Genomic DNA, 22381 nt, shown 5'->3' with positions numbered 1-22381 from the left:
AACTACAAGAGAAATCGAGGGAATACATCGCGTTGAACTGTTATCTAGAGCAACTGAGAGACCCTCGCATAGCTTTTGAAGTAAGACAACGCCGCCCAAAAACTGTGTCAGAAGCAGTTACAGCCGCCCTTGAACTTGAGTCCTATTTACTTGGAACACCACCTGTTGTAAGCCATGACAACATTGAAGTATCAGGGCACCCAATCCAGGAGAACAGTAGTGAAATTACAGAACATATTAAAACAATGTTGGAAGTATTGATGGAGAAGCTAGAGAAACTGGAAAACAAAGTCAAACACGAAAAGTTACCGAGAGTGAGAGGAGCCATGAACAGAAACGACAACAGCACTATCAACAACGACCTCAAGAAATAATTTGCCACAAATGTAACCAGCCTGGACACTATGCTCGTGGTTGTGCTAGTGCTATTTCTACAAGTTCACAGACAATGGTGAAAGTGTTACCACCAGTGGACCAGGTATGTGATAGTGATGATGCAATGCCAAATAATGATGTACCCACAATTGCTATTAATAGCGTGTCAAATTATTCTGTGTGTGCACATGTATTTGGTAGTCAGGTATCGTTCTTAGTAGATACAGGGGCAGCTGTATCACTTGTGTCCAATGAGGTATGGGACCGCATTAAGCCAGCAAATGCCCCAAAATTGAACCCTGTGAGTATGAAATTGGTAGGTGTTGATGGTGCTTGCTTGCAAGTACAAGGATCGGTGACTGTTGAATTAGAAATGTCAGGACACATTTTCTCTCAAGAACTCATTGTAGCAAATGCTCTGACTTCAGAAGGAATTCTTGGATTAAACTTCCTTGAAACTAATGAGTGTGTTTTAGACTTATATCATGGTGAAATGTGCTCTCGTGGGGCCAAGATATGTTTGCATGCAAAAGGCTTACAAGGACAGACTACAGCCCAAGTGGACGTTGTCCTACCAGAGAATTTTACTATCGCTGCCACTAGTGAAGTGGAAGTTATGAGCATGATGCCTGTATCATGTAAGGGTGTTTGGATGGTGGAGACCAAGCCACTCAAAAAGCCACAGGTCATGGTGGCCAGGGCCATTGTTACGCCTAAGGATGGACATATCCCCATTCGCTTGTTGAACATGGATTGCCAACCAGTCACTATTTATAAGGGCACCAAGATTGCTTGTGCAGAAGCCATTGACAACATTAGGGAGATATCCACAATAGGTGGGACAAAAAATCCTACTTGTACAGAGCAGGAACAGGAGGAGGTGTTGAACAATATTCTTAGTGCAATGCCTGAACCCCTTAATGGCTATCAGCTTAAGCAATTTTGTGCATTGCTTATGTCTTTTGCCCACATATTTGCTCTCAAGCCTGATGACCTTGGCAGAACTGATGTTTTAAAGCACAGAATTGAGACTAGTGGCACCCCTATTCGGCAAGGTGTGAGACGATTACCCCTACCCAAGAGAGATGAAGTTAAGAAACTGTTAAGTGAGATGCAGCAGAAAGAAATCATTACTCCCTCCAAAAGTCCTTGGGCATCCCCCATCGTACTAGTACCAAAGAAAGATGGATCTGTATGTTTTTGTGTTGACTACCGTAAGGTAAACAATGTTACACACAAGGATGCATACCCCATTCCAAGAATAGATGACACTCTTGACACACTTGCAGGTTCCAAGTGCTTCTCTACCCTAGACCTGAAAAGCGGATACTGGCAGGTGGAAGTGGAAGAACAACACAGGGAGAAGATGGCATTCTGCACCCACGAAGGCCTTTTCCAGTTTAATGTAATGCCATTTGGGCTATGCAATGCTCCTGCTACATTTCAAAGACTTATGGACATGGTGCTGACAGGACTTCAGTGGAGTAGTTGCATAGTCTACATTGACGACATCATCGTGGTTGGCAGAACCTTTGACGAGCACCTCCAGAATCTGAAAGAAGTTTTTAAACGATTGGATAATGCTGGGCTAAAGCTGCAACCCCACAAATGCCAATTTCTGCAACCAAAAGTACAATTCCGTGGACATGTGGTGAGTGCGGAGGGAATTTCACCGGACCCATCCAAGACAAGTCAAGTGAGAGAGTGGCCAATACCTACATCAGTCAAGGAAACCCAACAGTTTCTTGGGTTAGCTAGCTATTATAGACGATTTATTAAGAATTTTGCTTCTATAGCATCGCCACTGCACAAGCTCACTGAAAAGAAAGCTAATTTTCAGTGGACCAGCCAATGTCAAGATTCCTTTGACTGCTTGAAGAATTGTTTAATTTCTGCCCCTATCCTTGCATTGCCTGACTGGTCTCAGCCATTCCTCTTAGATACTGATGCCAGCGATACAGGAATTGGAGGTGTCCTCTCCCAAGTCCAAGATGGTAGAGAGTGTGTTATTGCATATGCAAGTAGGAGTCTTACAAAAGCTGAACGCAATTATTGTGTAACAAGGAGGGAGTTACTAGCTGTTGTCACATTTCTACAACAGTTTCGGCCCTATCTTTTAGGAGCACCCTTCACGATAAGAACAGACCATGGTGCACTTGCATGGATACAAAAGTTTAAGGAACCAGAAGGCCAGATTGCTCGGTGGGTGCAGAAACTACAGGAATACCAATTTACTATCATTCACCGCCCTGGTAATCGTCATAACAATGCTGATGCATTATCAAGGGTGCCATGTAGACAGTGTGGAATGATTCCTATGGATGAGCTTACTACCTTAGCAACAGTAACAACTACAGATTTGGCTTCAACAATGGCATACTCTCCAGAAGAGTTACGAGCCGCCCAACTAGAAGATCCAAGTATTGGATTGGTCCTGACTTCTAAGAAGGATAATCACTACCCTGACACCATACCAAATAATGGACTGTGGCAGCTGTGGGACCAGCTAACAGTAAGTAATGGACTGTTGTATAGAATGTTTAAAGACCAAAGTCAGGATCGATCTTGGTAGTTTCCCAGAAACGCCGTTCTGAAGTTTTAGCAGCACTACATGAAGGGGTAGCTGGTGGCCACCTAGGGCAGGAAAAGACATTTAATCGAGTCAAAGAATGATTTTACTGGCCTGGGTATTATGACGATACCCGCAGATGGTGCCAAACCTGTGCCAGTTGTGCAACTAGAAAACAACCCCCAACAGCTAGGAGAGCACCACTTGGAACCATCACAGCTAGTCAACCAGCAGAAATTATGGCCATGGATATTTTGGGACCATTCCCAGAGAGCGAAAGAGGGAACTCCTATATATTGGTTGTTGCAGATTTGTTCACTCGATGGATGGAGGCATTTTCCATTCCAAACCAGGAGGCTAGTACTGTTGCCAATGTCCTTGTGGATGAAGTATTCATGCGTTATGCTATTCCCAAGCAATTACATTCTGACCAAGGTCCCCAGTTTGAGTCACAACTAATGTCAGAAGTTTGCAAACTGTTGGGTATTCAGAAGAGTAGGACTACACCATATCATCCCCAATGTGATGGTATGGTGGAACGATTCAACAGAACATTGTTAAGTATGTTAGCTACTCACTGCAAGGAGAACCCATGGAATTGGGAAGAACACATCCGCACACGTGTCCATGCTTCAACAGGTTACACACCGTTCTATTTAATGTATGGCCGTCAAGCAACCTTACCCATTGACATTCAGTATGGCACTGCTCAGTCACACCAGATAGTCTCACAAACTGAATATGTTGCTGAACTGAATCAACGACTCTCATCTGCTTTTGAACTAGCTCGAAAAACAGCTGGGGTGCAGCATGAGCGACAGAAGGAGTACTATGATAGGAAGGCTATCGATGATCCACATGCAGTAGGTGATTTGGTCTGGGTGCTGAACCCAAGGGTACCCAAGAACAGTAGCAAGAAGCTATTCCACCCATGGAGTGGACCTTTCAGAGTCATTAAGAAGCTCTCAGAGTGTACATATAGAGTGCAAAGACAAGGTGGCCGAAGGCAGAGACAAGTAGTACACTTCAATCGACTGAAGCCATGTCCAAAAGATATTCGACTAGATCATAGTGACCAGGCATCCCCAGTGCACCACCCTAGCACAAAAGAGACTTCACCAAAGAACAACGAGCAGACACCACCACCGCCTATAGGAACTCACCTAGAGTTAGTGGATGATGATGAAGACTATTTAGTGAATGATCATCACACTGGTGATACTACAGGAGATATTACTCACACTGTACATAGCCAGCCTGTCACTGAGACAAGACGATACCCAACTCGCCACCACAGACCCCCAGCAAGACTACAAGATTATGTAAGATCGTGAAGATGGGACATCTTCTTAGTGGAGGGGGATAATGTAACAGACTGTAATAGATTGAATGTAACTCACTAACTACTATAGTTTATTTTATATTTTTGTATAATCAACACCTTTTGTAAAACTGTTAACACGAATAGGTATATATAGGTTTGGTTTTCTTTGTACAGTCAGTTGTGGTGTGAAGAGTGATTTGTTGGTAGCTTCAACACATAGTGCTCACTTGAAAACGGTGCTGTGTTACAAAATTATATCTTTGGCACAAGGCAGATACATCTTCTATTAATGAAATTATAATCCAATTTAATCATAATAAAGCTATGTCCATTTGGTTCCACTTGGGGTACTTAGAGATAATAAGTCGCTCTCTAAGGTTCCTATGGATACAAATGCATGAAAAATAGTAAGAAGAAAATATCCTGACTGCCTGACAGAGCGTTTGAGCGTTAATCGGATGGCTACAGGTTTGAGGGATTTTTTCTTCTCCTAGATACTTAGTGCAGTTAATAAAAATATAACATCTTAGGCCTTTATAAGGCCTTCTGGTAAACAGGCTCTGCCTTTACCAGGTACTTTAATCATAATTTACTAGTTCCTTTTTAAATAAGTTTTCACCCTCTACTCCAGTTGACATCTTGTGGGAAGAGTTTAAGGTGATGTGTTTTGATTGTTTGGATCTTGTTCCCACCAAACTTCGTTCTAATAGATCAAAGCAACTTGGATAAATGCTTATATAAGGCGACTATCATGTAAGAAACAACGCCTCTATAACCTGGCCAAATTTTCTAACAGTAGGCATAACTGGGAAGTCTACCAAACCTTTAAAAGAAAAGTTCAAGAAGAATGCTGCAAAGCATATAACAACTACATTGGAGGGCTAATTGGTGAGAAAGGTTCTGTTACAAAGAAACTGTGGTCTTATATAAAGAACCAAAGAAAGGATCATTGTGGTGTAGCACCTTTGAAAGTGGATGGAGTTGTCTACAATGACAGTCTAGATAAGGCTAAGATCCTTAATCATTATTTCACTTCAGTGTTTACACGAATCACAACAGATACACCTCCACACCCACCGATGAATGAGCCACCACCACAGATATTGATCCTATTCAGATTGACATTAATGGTGTTGTTGAGCTATTAAATTCCTTAGACATGCAAAGCTGCTGGACCTGATGAAATAACAGCACAATTTTTGAAGGAATTTAGTGAACTTCTTGCTCCCTCACTTACTGTTGTTTTTCAAGCATCGTTAAACCAGTGCTCTTTACCGTCTGATTGGAAAAGGGCATATATTGTACCCATTTTTAAGAAGGGCAACCGTGCTATCCCTAATAACTACAGACCTGTTTCCTTGACTTGCATTTGTTCAAAAATTCTGGAACGCATAGTTTATTCACACGTAGTTGCTCATTTATCTCACCATAACATTTTATGTGACCAACAATATGGCTTTCATCGCTTAAGATCATGCGAGTCCCAACTGATATTAACTGTTAATGATTTTGCTGAAACCTTGAACAATGGAGAGCAGTCTGATGTAATATTTTTAGATTTTTCAAAAGCATTTGACAAAGTGTCCCATTACCATCTATTTCATCAAGCTCCATCAGTATGGCATTCGAGGAGATATGCTAAAGAACTTTATGTTAAACAGATCTCAATGTGTAGTAGTTGACAGTCAACAAAGTGACCTGACTTGAGTATCATCTGGTATTCCTCAGGGGACAGTCCTCGCTCCCCTATTGTTCCTTTGCTTCATTAATGCCTGCCTAACAGAATTACATCCAAGATAAAACTTTACACTGATGATGTGTTATTGTATACTACGATTCGTTCACAAGAAGACTGTCACAGATTACAACAGGATCTAAACACTTTAGAACAATGGGTAGCTGACTGGAAAAAGTTGTTCAACTTACAAAAATGTGAATTTCTTAGAATCACTAACAAGAAACACCCAATATTAGCTCAATATACACTGCAAAGTAAAACTATAAAGGAGGTAACACATGCTAAGTATCTAGGTGTAACTATCGATAAAAACTTATCCTGGTCAGAACACATTAAATTACTAAAAAGGCCAATAGCACCAAATGCTTCTTGTAACGTAACTTGAGCAAGTGTCCTCTCCAAGTCAAAAGTAACTGTTACAAGGCCCTGATTAAACCTATCTTAGAATATTCAGCCACAGTCTGGTCACCCCACACACAAAGAGACATTGATGCCATAGAAAATGTTTAAAGACGAGCAGCACGGTTTGTATTTAACAACTATTCTAGATATGCCAGCGTCACTGAAATGCTATCTAACCTTAACTGGTCCACCTTAGCCAGATGCAGAAAGGAACAGAAGGGCTACAATGTTATTTAAAATTATATCTCACCAAATTGATATTAATGCTGATGATTTCCTTATTCCTAATCCTAACCTACATCACACCAGAGGCCATGATAAGAGATTTTTAACCCCAATGACTAGAATTGACTGTCATAAATTTTCTTTTTTTCCCTCTGCAATTAATATTTGGAATTCCTTACCCCCAACACGTGATTGATTTAACAGAGATTGACCAATTCAAGCACAGCCTAGCTGGTCTAGTAACTGTTTAATACATGTGTATATGTAGTAAATATTGTACAATTAAGTAAGTTTGTTTTTTTCTTTTTTTGTAATTGACAGTAGTAATTGTACCCTTTTTGTGCACCATACTCTTTTGAGGTCTGCACAACAATCAATAATAGTGATAATAAGTGTTGATATGGAAAATTAATGCCTTGATATGGTTTCGTTGGATGAAGAAGACAAGCAGCCTGATTGAAGATAAAAGAAAAGACAAGGCGCACAGGGCGTACACTCATCGGAACCCCAAAAGGCACATCCCACTGGTGGTGGCATGGGTTTGTTGTTGTGGCATAAAATGGTGACTGTGTGCTACTTCATTTGGGCTCTAGGCTTGTGACTGTGGTCAGGCAGTGAGTGAGACGAAATTGACGGTTTTTAAAAAAATTCTATATCCGGCTGCCAGTAAGCGTTTTCTTGTTTTTAACGTTACATTTGATGTTAGATGGACTAATATTATTTGATTTTTGCCTCGTAAGAAGTTTCTAAGCTGGTTTTTTAAAGGCAGTATTTTTGGCGGCGCGCGTCACTTTTGATGCAAACCCTACTTAAACAGTACTACCGTACTGTTTGATGAAACAAGCTGGAGTAGTGCATGATATTAAATCACAGTAAAACAATAAGAAGTGTTATTTCTCTACTGTGCTCAAGGTACCATAATGGAAATGCACAGTAGGGACATGACACTTCTTATTGTTTTACTGTGATTTAATATCATGGACTACTCCAGCTTGTTTCAGTACTTTTTATCAATGCACTATGGTCCCTACTCTAGTTGAAAATTACAAAAAAAAATTGCGTACTCTATAGGTTGGGTATGAATATGAATGGTTTGTTCTGGTAAAGGTTTAATACATCTTGCAGGCCCCTTGTGAGGTTAACTTTGTTATGGCCTACACAGTGGGCAGCTCATAACAAACTCTTGGTAGTAGCTGCTGTACAAGTATTAAAATGTTGATAAGAACAAATAATTACCTGCTCAGCTCAAGCCTTATATTATAGAATTTTTAGACGACTCAGATGTAATAATCAAACGGTACACCTAGGGATCGCACTGAAAATTTCACGCGCCACCCAACCCCCCCCCCCCCCCCCTAAAGATATTTTACGAGATGAAAATCACCTTTACAGAATAGTACTAGTCCATTTACAGGTAATACATAATACAGCATTAAATATAACAAAACACAGGTGGCTGGATATAGAATTTTTTAAATCACCAAAACTTGAATTTTATAGTCTCACTGCCTCACTGCCTGACCACAGTCACAAGGCTAGAGGCCAAACAAACAGCACACAGTCACCATTTTACGTTACAATACCAAACTCACCAGTGGGATGTGCCTCTTGGGGTTCTGACAAGTGTAGGCCCTCTGCGCCTTGTCTTTTCTTTTATCTTCAATCAGGCTGCTTGTCTTCTTCTACATCCAACGAAACCATATCAAGGCATTAATTTTCCGTATCAAAACTTTCTTTCAGCAGCATATTTAGATGCCACAGAATTATTTCAGAGCTGGATTTCAGAAGCGCTTCAGTCCCGGTGCTACTATAAGAGGTACACTAGCTAGATATATGCAACTTCATGATTGGGATCCTGTTTGCAATAGGTTTGCGACCACGCCCATCAATTAAAGATCTAGGTGGACTAAAAGCAAGTATGGAGACCACACCTCTTAATAATCTAGCTATTTACTTAACAGTAAACAAGATCACCTCACTCCTTATTGGTCTAGCTAGCTGCATACCCTTTGGCTGACTCGACATATACTCTAATATATACAACCGCAATAGTATAATTGCATTATTGTTCTAAAGGAGACAGGTGCCCCTCAGCAACAGCAAGGTCGACAGCTGGAGGCACACAGGACACTTGGATCTAAAACAAGATCCCCTGATACACATTACTGAAGAGTGCAGCAAGGAGAACCTCAAACTACAGCGAAGCCAGCCCATAACCACAGAATATGGGGAACTCCACTTCTCACTGAACAAATGGGCAAGATGTTTATAAGTGATGGTATCTGCCATACCTACAGATATGGAAAATACAAGTGGACTAATACAAGTTACATTGTAGCTAGCTGTGCCACAACTTAAAACTAAACAATATTTTTTTTAAATGTTAATTTAAAAAAAATGAAGTAGGGATCTATGCAATAAAAAGTAGTGAAACAAGAGATGAATGATGGTATTACAGCATGATTGAGCTATACTGTAATACCATCATTCATCTCTTGTTTCACTACTTTTTATTGCATAGATCCCTACTTCAGTTTTAAATTTACATTAAAAAAAAAAAAAAAAAAATATATATATAGTATTAGTGACAATTGAATTGAGTGCCTTTTAGCACTAGCTTGAGGAGTTTAACACCTATGCTTTGTCTGGGTGTGCTCCTCCTCTTGCCAACTCCTGGATTCACCTTATACAGTAGACCCTCATTTATCCAAACTTGGAAATGACTGTTCTATTAGAGTATTTCAACAGAACTCTGTATATAAATGTGTGGTCTTCAGTTACCTGAACACTTTTACTATTGCCTGAGACCAAGAGTTCATAATATAAGAGAGGAGAGTGTCCTACTTTGCATCATAACTTCGTGTTTGTACAGGCTATACTGCAGTGGACACTCTTCTCTCTTTTTATATTATGAATTCTTGCTGAGACAAATTGGGGTTTGGATAACCGAGGGTCCACTGTATATAAACATACCTGTAGGAGATTCACCCTAGTAAACCTGTAGGGGATCCACCCTAGCACACCTGTAGGGGATCCACCCTAGCACACCTGTAGGGGATCCACCCTAGCATACCTGTAGGGGATCCACCTTAGTCCATGAGATGAGGCTGGGGTAGGGTAAATATTAACAATTTGTGCTACCTTATATAGTAAGTTACAACATTAATGATGAATATTTCAAAAACAGCTGATTATACACTTGAGAACTAGTTATTGAAATATCTGATGTGTCTAATAATAAAATTGTTACATTACTAACATGGATTACTACTTTGACTGTTAATGATTGCAAGTATTGGAGCAATGTCTGGGTCACTAGCGTATCTGATGAACCCCACAGCAGGGTCTTGAGCCAGTTGTAGTAGTTTATCAATAGCTACACTGTTACCCTGTAGGGGAGACAGCCATATTAACTAATATTATGGGAGCAAATGTAACCTTAAGGAATCTTCTAACACTACAGTCATCAGTTGCAGCTTTCACTATTCCCTTAACAGAGTTGTCTATTATTAGAACAAGTTACCATATATGGTCATCACATTATTTGTACTAACCATGACAGGCATAAGCCATATTGAATCCCTTAGCAACACTAGTAGCATCAGACACCATGGTAATGTTTACTCTACCAGGAGTATAAAAGTTGGGCTCAGGGAGACCTACTGGACCAGTGATACTATTTCCATTCAATAAGAGATGATCTCCAGTAGCCAACACAACATCCAGTACCATCACTACTAAGCTCTTAGCATTTCCATTACATGTTATTATCCAGCTGGTAGTCTCCAAAGAGTTGTAGTCACTGGGATAGTTGGTACTTGTAATATATCCAACATCATCACTAATACGAACTGTGTTAACTGTTGGAATAGTTTGTTAGGTTGAAATACAACTTGTTTTTAGTTGAGTACCTTTTGGTGTTGGAGGTGTGGTGGGTGGACCTGTGGTTGCTGCAGTAGTAGGGGGAGCAGTCGTCTTTTGGATTGTGGATGGAGCTATAGTCTTTGTTGTAGTGGGAGGGGCTGTAGTCTTTGCAGTTGAGGGAGGCACCGTCGTCTTTGTAGTAGTAGGTGGAGGCTGTGTTGTTGTGATACGTTTACAGCTCAACGTTGAGTACATTCCAATGTTAGTAGTGGTGTATCCAGGGAGACATTTCCTACAAGATGTCTGACCAGTAAATGGTTGATAGAACCCCAGAGGGCAAGGATCACATGGGAGATTACCATCGTCAGAATAGTGACCTCTTGGACATGGTCCTGTATTGTAACCAATTACAAATCAACTGGATAACATTTCCCTATAGGTCCATCATAGCTATCAGTAAACTGTATCTAGTAACAATGTGTAAATAACTACATGTAGTATGCTCCTTGCTATAATAAGGACACATTAGGGCTGGAGTTAGAAACTTAACATCAAAACTTGTAGAAACAATCTCAAACACAGTTACACATTACAATAATAACATATCCTTATATGGTCATCATCAATGTTAGTCTATTGTGCAAATATGTAGTTTATGTGTGTGTGTGTGTGTGTGGGGGGGGGAGCATATTTGCACCCCACAAACGGTCATGCAAGACTAATACTGATTATACTACACATCCTGACTATGTGCCACACACGCAAGTCAAAACTGACATATCCTGGCACAATCATACAGATACACTATAGAGATGTGACTACACACAATCCTAGCTATGGCGTACCTACACACTGGTCTTTGCTGGTTGATCCTTTTCCTGCAGTTGTCCTACCCTGTGGACACTTCAGACATTTTGATTGGCCAGCCTGATCAGTATACTGTCCAACTGGACACAATCTACAGGTATGGCTGCTAAGATGGTACCCAGCAGGACATGGAGCTGGAGATATCACAAATAGCCACTGCATAAATTATAGCAAATGTATCTACCTGGTGTTGTTGGAGGACTCTCAGTAGTAGGAGAGGTAGTGGGTTTGGTGGTGGTACGTTCAGTGATAGCGGCTGGTGCTGTGGAGTTGGTAGCTGGTAGAGGGGCCTCGGTATGAGGGATCCTGTCCACTGTAGGTGGTAGTGTGCTGGCCACCAAGTTACCGTCAGATAGGCGCACCTCTAGTAGAGGCACCATGGTGCGTATTTCAATGTTATCACCAATGTCCACTGACATCACGTGGGGTGTAAGGTTTACTACTAGATCAAAGAACTTTCGAACTGCCAACGCCCACTCATTGTGAGAATCGTAACAAGAATTGCTTCCGACTAGCATCGTCACCTGTGCAACCAACTCCGCCCCCAAGGTGCAGCCGAAGCACTTGACCGAGCTGGAACCACCAGATATATCAATTTCAAACTGCATGTTATCGAAGGTGACGCTAATTTCGTCGCGAACGTTTGTGCCAGAGAATGGCTGCTGCACGTTGCTGTTGGTGATGTTCTTACATGTAATCCCCACGAACACCGTACTAGAGGTAAAGGTTAGCTGAGCATGCGGAGGCTTACAATCAGCCGTTCTGCGGACGATTGACTTAGCTGCGTACGAATGAATAAATTCATGCATATATAATATATTGTGCGGGCACTTACCATTGCAACAGATGACAAGGAAACCTATTACAGCAACTGCACGAAATGACTTCATTTTGTCGGCGACGACCTTATTACTAAAAGACTAAAAGTGGTCTGAGGTCACGGCCGCGGGTGGGGCTGGTGGAGCATGTGGTGGTTGGCTCAGTTATGATAGTAAACCCATGCCTGCACGCATACACAATTAAGGGGGCACGCTACTAATTCCTATAGACGTTTTTCCAGTATAACGAAGTTGTCCGTAAAATCCGGAATTAGTCACGTTGGTAGGCAACGCAACAATGGCGGCGCTCTGTGAAGCCAAGGAATTACTTTTCCGAGGCCAGGAGCTGGTTGATGAAGAAGTAGAGTTGCTTGCTACATTGTTGCAGAAGCTGAAGGTGCAAGAATTGAAGACGCTCGCTAAGGAAGTTCACGTTCGTTTAACCGGTTCCATTAGAAAGGATGACATTATCGATCGAATTATGGGGATGGCTCGTATTGGGGCTTTGCAGTGTGGAAATCCCGAGTCAGATGATATCACCACCATATCTTACTTGACTGAAGAAACAAAGTGCGTCCTTCGCAGCCTGCCATCTTTTGCGAGTGTGACTTGGTGGGAAAAGAAGTTGTCTGGAATACTGATGGAGTTCACCTTAATGAATTTGGTAGTATATCTTGTGTATGGAAGGGACAAGACGTTTGATATGCAAAGCATGAATGCGTACAGGCAGTTGAAAGCCTTTAAGTTCTTTTATGACGGCTTTGTAAAGAATGTATGGCTGTATCAATGTCCTGTCAGCAATGATTTGAATTTGAGAGTCCTGTACTTCAGAGCCTATGTATATCATTCCCTGTCTTGTGAGACTCCACTTGAGGTGTATGTTGCAGTCAATGGTGACGTGTATGCTGGGAAATGTTCTTGTGTATCAGGGTAAGTGACCAGTGGGTGTAATGCACCTATAATTGTATCGCCCCACTCCCTTGGGCATAGGTGGAGCTTTACAGGGGAAAAGTATTGGACATCTATTCATTAAGTGCCCAAGTATTTTTTGTTTTTGTACTTTCTATACAGCATCAAATAATCCCCATGTTGAAACTGGGCCTTATGCTATGTCAAATCCCCACCATAGTCCCATATATATATATAATAGTTTAAAGGCAATACAATGATAGGTGCAAAATTTATGTATTATGTACACTATGTACTTTATAGGTTAGGTCAGGCATGCAATCACATTGCAGCTCTTTTGTTTTTTATTGATTATCATGCTAATGATGAGGAATTGCCATCAGAATTATCAAAGACTTCGCAACCTATGGCTTGGCATCAACCGCCAAAAAAAATCGTTTCTCCAGAATGTGCACGGAATATGAAATTTGTGAAACCTAGTCATGGTGACACCCCTAGATCTGAAACACAAGGAGTTAGTGAAATCAAGAGAAGCTCATTTGATCCACGTTTACCAGAACATCGCGTTGAAATTGATCGAAACCATTTACATTTGTTATTGACAGATTTGCAGAATTCTGTACCCAATACAGGCCTACAGCAGTTTTGGCGTGACTCGCCAAACCCTAGATGTTTGCAGCCTGCTGCAGAGATCAATAACCCTAGTCTTTGGAATCATGTTTTATTCTCACACAAAACATGGAACAGTGAAACACATGCTGTACAAGTTGATCCATCTGTAGTTGATTGTCATCGCTTCATTAGTAGCATGCAGCTTTCTAACAGTCAAGTGGAAGCAATAGAAGCTGCTACTCGTACGCAGTCTGATAGTGAACTGTGGATAGTGCTACATAATGGAAGGCTCACTAGTTCTCGGTTTGGTGAGATATTGAAGAGACGAGATGCAACAGATCCAACTAGACTAGTTATAGACATTATGGGATATAATGGACCCATGGAGCACATACCTCCTGCAATGCGGTGGGGGAAAAGAAAACGAAGCAAAGGCCAGGCAATGTTATTTAGAAAACAGGCAATCAATTGGTGAAGACATGATAGTGCAACCGACGGGGTTACATCTTCTACCTGACAAAAGTTTCCTAGGAGCATCATCAGATGGGAAGATATTATGTAGGAGTACTGACACTTGTTGTTATGGCTGTCTTGAAATAAAGTGTCCATATAGTATTAAGAGTACCATCACAATTGAACTCACTCCCACTGAGATAGCAGAACAGTTTCCTGCCTTTTTCATGAAGAAAGGATCTGATGGCCTCTTACACCTTCCTACCAACCATGGATATTATGCACAAGTACAGGGAGAAATGGCAATATTAGGTGTTGAGTGGTGTGACTTCATTGTGTACAGCAATGGCGTTGTGGTGGTAGACAGGATTTTGGCTGATGCAGACTACTGGAAGAACCTAGAAGAGAAACTAGAACAGTTTTACCTCTACCATGTTGTACCAGAACTGTTGTCGAGGTGCATGTTCCTAGAGAAGTTTGGGGTGACTGCATAAAACTTTGTATTCTCACACCCAGGCTCTCTTCATTAGTGATTAGAAGCATTCCTAGCATTATTATTGTTGCTAACAAACTAAGATAAGCCAAAGACCAATGCAATATATTGACAAAGTCCGGTCCATTGGTGCTACAAGGAAAATGCCAAGTGATAAGTGATTTTATCTTATTTGTACTTGTGTATTTTCTTTGTATGTGTATCACTACACTGTTTTACAATATTTCAAATATTACAACATTAAAGTCATTAATTAAACGACCAGGGGATTATCAAAGTTAGTAATATACATACATACTGAGTTAACATCACTAACCAAATCATACATTGTGCTAGGGAACTTTTCATTCAAGACTTTAAAACGACGTCCCCTTCCAATTGCCCTTTCCACATGGATGTGTAGTTTAGCTATTCTCCGGGTCTTCTCGACATCTGAGGCTGGCATTTGTTTTTGCTTAGATTCTAACCGAGGAGGAACATTTACTAGGATTCCTCTAGCTGCTACCATTTCTTGAATGTCAAATCCCTTATCTGCCATTATCATGTCCCCTGGTTCTAGCATGTCCAACAGACCTGACCTTTCAGTTAGCTCTTTGTCAGATATCCTTCCACCCCATGCTTCTGACACAAAGCTTATCAGTCCTGTGGGTGTACATCCTACAAGAATTTTCCAGGTATTACGACTTTTATACTGTGAATAGGTCTTTGAGGAATTGAGCAAGCCAGATGGCCTCTGGCATTCAATCTCATAACAGTCGATGATTACACGGATGTTACTGAACTTCTTAAAACGATCGGGTAGCCACTGTTGCACTAGGTGCCTTGATGGAAATGGAAAAAGTAATCTAAGTTCTTTCGATAAAAATGTTATCCAAGTTGTGAACATTCTACTGTAAGTAGTCTCACTGATCTTAAACCTGATGCTAACATCAAGAGATTCTAGCCCTCGTCGTAACTTGATCAATACTGCAAACAGCTGCTCGGCCACTGGCAATGACGAAAACCCTTTTCTTCGTGAACTCGACACTTCCGCTGAAACAGCTTCATCCAGCTTGGTGGTTTCACTTCCTCGCCAAGGTTGTAAATGTAGAGCTTTGGGTTCAATGTAGTTTACAAAAGCTACAAAACTGTTGTAAGTTGGCATTCCCGTATAAAATCGAGTCAGTTTATCATTTCCCTTCAGTATTGTTGATACACTGAATTCAGGCCTTTGATGTAACAATGTTTCTAGCAGGTTGATCCGCTGTTCAACTGTGTTCCAAGTTACGTCTGTCTGGCACTCTATAAGAAGTAATATAACAATAAATAAAACAAAGCATTATTTACAATTCAAGTTCAAAAAACTAAGGATTGTCCAAAGCTGTTAATAGTTTCAAGTAGTCTCACGTAGCCAGACCTTTTTTCCGTGCAGGGGCTTATCGATTCCATTTAAAGTGCCAGCTTGCAAAAGGGCCTGGGAGATTTGGAGTAGCAAATCTGTAGGGTGTTAATGAAACAAGTGGTTGCAGTGCATGATGCAATGTCACAATATATATTTTATAGCTATAACACGCCTACAAGGGATATGACAAATATATATGCACAAGCACTGCAGGCGCTAGTGCTTATATTTTTGTCATATCCCGAGTAATCGTGTTATAACTGTTATATTCTACAGCCCAGTAGATGAAACGATTATAGATGGCAAAGTATAGTGAAACAGCACCTGTTGAGTAGACATCCTTGATGGATCAGACATTTTAGATTCAACAGTGCCACGCCCATTTACTCATGATCAGTGAAGGAGACAAAAGTTCATTGAAAATCCTCCTTACTCAGGTGAGTGATTCTAGGTTCTTGTCAGTATTAGAGACTTGAAATCCTTGATGGATCAGGCGTTTTATATTATAGACTCTATGGCGGTGCCACGCCTACCCACTCGCGATTATTGAAGTTAGTGAAGGAGACAAGAGTTCATCGAAAATTGCTCAGGTGAATAATTGTTGGTTGATTTAGGTGCTTGTTATTAGATAAGAATTTCGCGGAATGTGTGTACTATATATGGTAAGCGTAGTCATGCACAAAGCGTGGGATATCAGTTATATACCACAGTTTGCCTGGTATATCAGTTATATACCACAGTGCGGCGCTTTTGATCTCAACCACAGGTGTGGTATATATATATGCAGTCTCCGTTGAGTTCGATTCAAAACTAATTAGAGTCTGCATATAATTATTGTGACATTGCATTGCGACATGAAGAATATAACCATTTAACCATGTAACACCCTACAGACTTGTAGGGTGCTAAAACAAGTTTTTTATTCCAGAATCTTTTACGAGCAGCAGCTTATTGGAATCAATAAGCCCCTGTGTGGAAAAGGTCTGGCTACGTGAGACTAAGTTCCAAGTTCAAACACATAAGTACATAAGAGTATTTAGGTGCAAGCGTGCAATCATTATTACAGTGAAATCTGTCTACTCTAGTCAACTTGGAACTAAATATTTCCTGGCTGGTGCCGGGCTGAATTAGGCAGAAAACACTATTGGGTGCAGATGAGTTGAAATTACCCAGTTAGCTAGGAATTACTGTACTGAACTAACAACTACCATACCTATTTCTGCTGGGATACAACAATCTGTGGCAATATCGTGCTTTGGTTGTAACAATTCTGGCTGCAAATCTATCAGTAAACTCGTGTCGTCTACAAGTTCCGCTACCTCGAGTTCTGCCCCAATGATACAGTCTTCCATCGGTGGTTCTTCCCTTGATTCTTCACCGTTCTCTACTTGACGAGTGTATGGGCCAGTGTACATGTGGTCGTTGTTAAAACCACGAATGCTTCGACGATTCTTCTCCTCCTCCACTCTTCTAAGCTCCAGCGCGTCTCTCTCTTCTTTCCTTCTCCTCTCCGTCTGTGATTTGGCTCGACGGCTAGCACGTTCAAAACGAGACAGGGTGGCATTACATTCAGCAGTTCGCGGCTTCTTGGCTTTAATAGATGGTACGTAGTCAGGGTTAGTATACACGTTAGACTTTTTGCCCGTTATGAAATGTTCTGAACAAACCCGGGCTCCTTTGCCCGGTTTCCAAGTCGAACCATCGCTGTTCTTCCTTGAAACAAAGGCAATCCACTTTCGACGACGCTCTTCCTCTTCTTTTCTTTTTGGAAACCGATAAAAACTGATAAGGCTTTGCTTAGACTTGCGGTTATTACAACCTACAACCACACAAGTGGTTGGCATAGTTGCCTACCAATGTAACGCATTTCCGGATTTTACTAAGTTAGTCCGTTACACTGGAAAAACGTCTATAGCTTCACATGCAAAATCCTAGTTTTCATTGATCTACATGAGTAGTCTCGTGGCCAGACCGCTTTTTTCTCTTTGTCATTGGGTAGGGAGAAAAAAGGGTCTGGAACAGTTCGAATCCCACAATCGTCTTGATACGCCACGAGGCTACGTCATAACATAAATAATACACTCCCCCTGGATATGAAACTAATCACGTGTGCGCATGGATACAATAGAAGGCTTGTGGTTCCACCATAGATACAGTATACCGTAGATAATAGAGTAAAGGGATAGGAAACGCAAGCAATTTCCGGTTTGATTTCCGTTACGCGTGACTTGATAGGACAAGACAGTTTTGTGCTCAAGCATGAGAATTAGTGTTCTAAGCAGTGTAAATAGTAATCCAACGGACTACAGCAAGTATTTAGGCCTATGTGAGAGATTTTGGCGAGAGAATTCAGACCGTAGATTTTGTAACAAAGCGTATCGCATTAACCGTGGTTGTTACACGCTGTCACACTTTCGCTCATAGTACCTTCATGCCTCGTCCATACCGCTTCTTTTATAGCCGGTTCCACTTTCGAATCTTGTGGTAAGCTAGGCGTGTCACCAACACAGTCTTTTACCGTTGCGTTGTACTGCAAGGTGGTTTAAACTTTTGGTTAAAAATGGAAGATACTTAGTCGTTTCTTCAAGCAACAGTTCCTGTTTTGCTCCGATATTTCCTCTGGTTCCCTCTGTTAAATGGTAAGGAATAGGTTTATCACAGTTAAAAGGATAGAATATATTTACGAAGAAAATAAAGTGGTTTAAAGTAATTTTTGGGCCGTTTTTTTCACTTTCAATCTCCTTTAGGCCACACCAAGTCAAACCTTAGTTTCTGGTCACCCGCCCGCATGGTAAACCTGAAACCCTAGTTTATGAGGACTATTATTAATATTACAGGTGCTTAAGTGCACGTGACCCAGCAAGACACTTATTTTTTACTGCGAAAGATCGATATACTCTAATAGAGCATTCAGGGATTCCAATAGAGCAGTCACACTACTCTTAATTCTAATATTAGGTATATATGCCACACTAATAAAATGTTTCTAACTATAGCTAGTTTTGTCCTTGATTATATAGCTGTTCAGATTATAACTGTTACTAATGTTTCTGTAACCAAAGTAATTTCAGTAGCATTAACTACTAGTCCATGCAGATGGGCCGTATAGCTTTAACTTTATAATTCAAATGTAGTCCTCTAATGATTAGTCTAATTCCTTATCACTGAACATTACAGGGGTATGGAAAGCCGGCAACATTCGGTGAGCTTAAACTTAACTTTTCCATAACTAAAATTAGATTGGCAAGTAGAAACCCTTATAGTTTAAACATTCCCAGATGATCACTAAAAAACAGTAGTCTGGAGCACTCAATGACTCAAAACTTTGACAGTTACTTTTCTCAAGGTTACTGAATAAAAGGCTGGAAACTCATAGCTAGTGGGCTAAGACTTTACATTTGAATGAAGAATTTCTGATGTGAAAATAGAAGTTAAATTTCATTGTGTATCATGATCATTTGAACAACTTAGCTATAAGTCATAGTAATACTTTCCTGACATAGCTAATGAGACATTTATTTCACTTGGAAAGCATAAGTAGCTACATGAGCAAAACATTTCCTATAGTATATTCTAAATAAATAAATAAATATATACTTAAATGCTATACATCAGTGTATAGCTAGCCATGATCCATCAACAACTTTCCTAGTGCATTTTTTGCCGAAGCACAACTACTTATGTTGTTGGTTAAGTATAAAATCAACATGAATTTGCTAAATTGAGCAAATAATAATACCATACAGTATATTGTCACAGTAGAGCCTGAAGTCCTGATCATCCGCCCGCCCGCATCCATTTGTAGGCTTGGGCCAGTGACCAGAAACTAAGGTATGACTTGGAGTGGCCTTAATTTTGCGTATAACTTCCTTGAGGGTTGGTACCATCCTATTTCCCTCGATTACTTACTTGAGTTCACTGTAGCGAAGTTTCACAGTCGTTGGTTACAAAATTCTGTCGTTACAATTTGTTTCTCTTTGATACAAGCGCAGCAAGCGTAACGAGTATGTTCGTGACGTAATACACGAAATTCCAATAGAAGTGTACGTATTTTGTGACGTCACGTTATTGCGTTTCCTATCCCTTTAAGGTTACGGTATAGTCACGGGCAATCATTCAAAATTTTGAATGCCTATCGATTCTTTTTGAGAAGACCATAAAACCAGTCTAGCAGCGTGAAAAGTTTCAAATGAAGGTGAAGCCCTTCATATTTAATGTTTTTATGTAGCTACAGTGTAGTATGAGGCAGGTGGAACACTACAATTGTTGTAGTAACACAAGCTCAGTTCCAGCTGTCACTACCGTGTTTTTCCGCCGCCAAATACAGCAAAAGCTGTAGGTTGTATTGGCATTTCTAGGGCATAGTGATGCTGTATTTTAAATTTGTTAGGTCCTGTGGAAGCGTTTTTGGCGTGTTTCTCCCCAGTGACTCGGATACAAGCCTTCAAAGAGCTTGTTTCATCTAAAAAAACTATTAAAAGTTCAATAAAACGTCTATACTACCAGTAACTTAATAAATCGCTTCCACAGGACCTAGATATTTTAGTTGTTTAGCCACTTGTGTTGAAATTATAAGGATTCAGTAATCTGTTAGTCTGGTTTTTGGCGGCGCGTTTTTATAAAACATCGCTCTATTGTAGACCACACACCCAAGAACAGTCGTTGTTCTGTAGTAAAAACAAACAAGCACAATTAGTTGTATTGCTAACACAACACAGTTGTTGAAATTATTTATCCCTGCTTGGTTTAAAGCAGGTTTGGTAATTTGTTCTGCCCACGCATTTTAAAGCAGGTTTGAAATGCGTGGGCAGAACAAATTACCAAACCTGCTTTAAACCAAGCAGGGATAAATAATTTCAACAACTGTGTTGTGTTAGCAATACAACTAATTGTGCTTGTTTGTTTTTACTACAGAACAACGACTGTTCTTGGGTGTGTGGTCTACAATAGAGCGATGTTTTATAAAAACGCGCCGCCAAAAACCAGACTAACAGATTACTGAATCCTTATAATTTCAACACAATGTACCAATATACCATGTCATTAGTTACTAGTACATTAGTAGAGTGTAACGTAAATATTAGATTGTTCTGAAATCAATCCTACAGGAAATGGGAGGTGCAATGATGGAATCCATACCTACACACAATATTGCTGAATAACCACTGTTAACACTGAAGAATCTGAGAGTTGTTTACCATAAGGATGAAGAACACACATTCAGCAACAAAATATATTCCAGTATATGTATGTGCAGAACAATCAAGTGGTCAGATAGTGAACTTGAAGCCATGTTGTCAATACATTAACACGGAAGTATCATTTACCAGAAGATATTGATAGTGAATCTTGAGCTGTGCTTCTCACATCAGTGCACTTGGTGGTAACTGGTTATATTTGTTTTTGTTTTTTTACCTTCCTTTACGTTTTGCTTGTGTAGTGTTGCAAAATTAATGTTAGCTATTGTGTTGTACTATTATAGCAATGAGCATGCGCATTATCAGTTGGTCACTAATATACTGAGCTTTAAATTGTGTTGTATATAGAAGGTACTAGCTCTGTTGAATGTGTAGTGTAGACAAGCTGGCATGAAGGGTGCATGTGGGTTGTATGAAACCGGAGTTGTGCTTGCTAGTAACACGAAATCATGGTCTTGCGTCTATCAGTTACACTGCCAGGCATTAACCAGCTCATACCAGTCCCACCACCACATGGTCTGACAGAGTAAACATGTATACACATTAATGACTGCCACCCAGCAATGGCTGGAAAGGAACAACAGGCAATATAGTTTCCGACTTAGTTCCAGAGGGTAAGTGACTAACTAATAAATCAATCTAATCCAACTGATGCCAGGGCTAGGCCACTGACGTGAGAGTGCCCATATCTAGATTGCTTCCAGTACTCATCTAAATCGCTGCTTGAATGTTTCTACTGTGGGTGTAGCAGTCACAACCGGTTGGCTAGTTCCATCGGACCCCCGCCAGTCTGGTCAGTCTTGAAAGTCGGCAGTGCGCGAGCGACCGTCACTATAGAAACTTTCATACCGAGATACTTTTCGTGCTCTACGTTGACATTGACTAGCTAGTTACTCGTAGTTCAGTATCTGCTGAGTGTTCTATTGAAGAGGGGCGGACTTTTTTTTTTGTAGAGTTGTGAGTGCCGGCGCCCGGCGTGTATGGAACAGCTGGCCACAGTAGTCAGTATTTTGTGGTAAGTTTTTTATAACGAAATTCACCTCATATAGAAAGAGCCGTATACGTAGTCGACAGGAGCAAGTGATTTTCCGTACCATACGCGTATGGTTGTACCGTATGCATACGCGTATACGCATATGGTATGTACCATACG

The 22381-nt window shown here is 40.6% G+C and overlaps 3 protein-coding genes across 3 annotated transcripts; 1 reads left to right on the top strand and 2 right to left on the bottom strand.

The window, feature by feature from the left end:
• Positions 1-9785: 9785 nt before the first annotated feature.
• Positions 9786-14022, bottom strand: LOC136248670 (signal peptide, CUB and EGF-like domain-containing protein 3). The gene is made up of 7 exons (XM_066040448.1): positions 12200-14022; positions 11549-12145; positions 11343-11498; positions 10545-10889; positions 10188-10493; positions 10072-10136; positions 9786-10022 (listed from the first exon to the last, which is right to left on the bottom strand). Exons 1-7 carry the CDS (start codon positions 12252-12254, stop codon positions 9888-9890), a joined length of 1659 nt encoding a protein of 552 aa, XP_065896520.1. The 5' UTR covers positions 12255-14022; the 3' UTR covers positions 9786-9887.
• On the top strand, positions 12414-14907 carry LOC136248679 (uncharacterized). The gene is made up of 2 exons (XM_066040459.1): positions 12414-13112; positions 13395-14907. Exons 1-2 carry the CDS (start codon positions 12481-12483, stop codon positions 14176-14178), a joined length of 1416 nt encoding a protein of 471 aa, XP_065896531.1. The 5' UTR covers positions 12414-12480; the 3' UTR covers positions 14179-14907.
• Positions 14121-17939, bottom strand: LOC136248671 (uncharacterized). The gene is made up of 2 exons (XM_066040449.1): positions 17244-17939; positions 14121-15930 (listed from the first exon to the last, which is right to left on the bottom strand). Exons 1-2 carry the CDS (start codon positions 17872-17874, stop codon positions 14903-14905), a joined length of 1659 nt encoding a protein of 552 aa, XP_065896521.1. The 5' UTR covers positions 17875-17939; the 3' UTR covers positions 14121-14902.
• Between the last annotated feature and the right edge of the window lie 4442 nt (positions 17940-22381).

This window comes from Dysidea avara, chromosome 3 (assembly GCF_963678975.1).
Source record: "Dysidea avara chromosome 3, odDysAvar1.4, whole genome shotgun sequence".
Classification (NCBI taxonomy): Eukaryota; Metazoa; Porifera; class Demospongiae; order Dictyoceratida; family Dysideidae; genus Dysidea; species Dysidea avara.
This window is presented reverse-complemented; position numbering and strand designations above follow the sequence as displayed.

Coding starts and splice junctions, on each gene's coding strand:
- LOC136248670 (XM_066040448.1), bottom strand. CDS start 12,254: ATGAAGTCATTTCGTGCAGTTGCTGTAATAGGTTTCCTTGTCATCTGT. Junction 10,890..11,342: donor CAGCAAAGACCAGTGTGTAG/GTACGCCATAGC, acceptor GTTACAATACAG/GACCATGTCCAAGAGGTCAC. Junction 10,023..10,071: donor GTGTTAGAAGATTCCTTAAG/GTTACATTTGCT, acceptor TCTCCCCTACAG/GGTAACAGTGTAGCTATTGA.
- LOC136248671 (XM_066040449.1), bottom strand. CDS start 17,874: ATGCCAACCACTTGTGTGGTTGTAGGTTGTAATAACCGCAAGTCTAAG. Junction 15,931..17,243: donor TTGTATCCCAGCAGAAATAG/GTATGGTAGTTG, acceptor TACTTCTTATAG/AGTGCCAGACAGACGTAACT.
- LOC136248679 (XM_066040459.1), top strand. CDS start 12,481: ATGGCGGCGCTCTGTGAAGCCAAGGAATTACTTTTCCGAGGCCAGGAG. Junction 13,113..13,394: donor AAATGTTCTTGTGTATCAGG/GTAAGTGACCAG, acceptor TGTACTTTATAG/GTTAGGTCAGGCATGCAATC.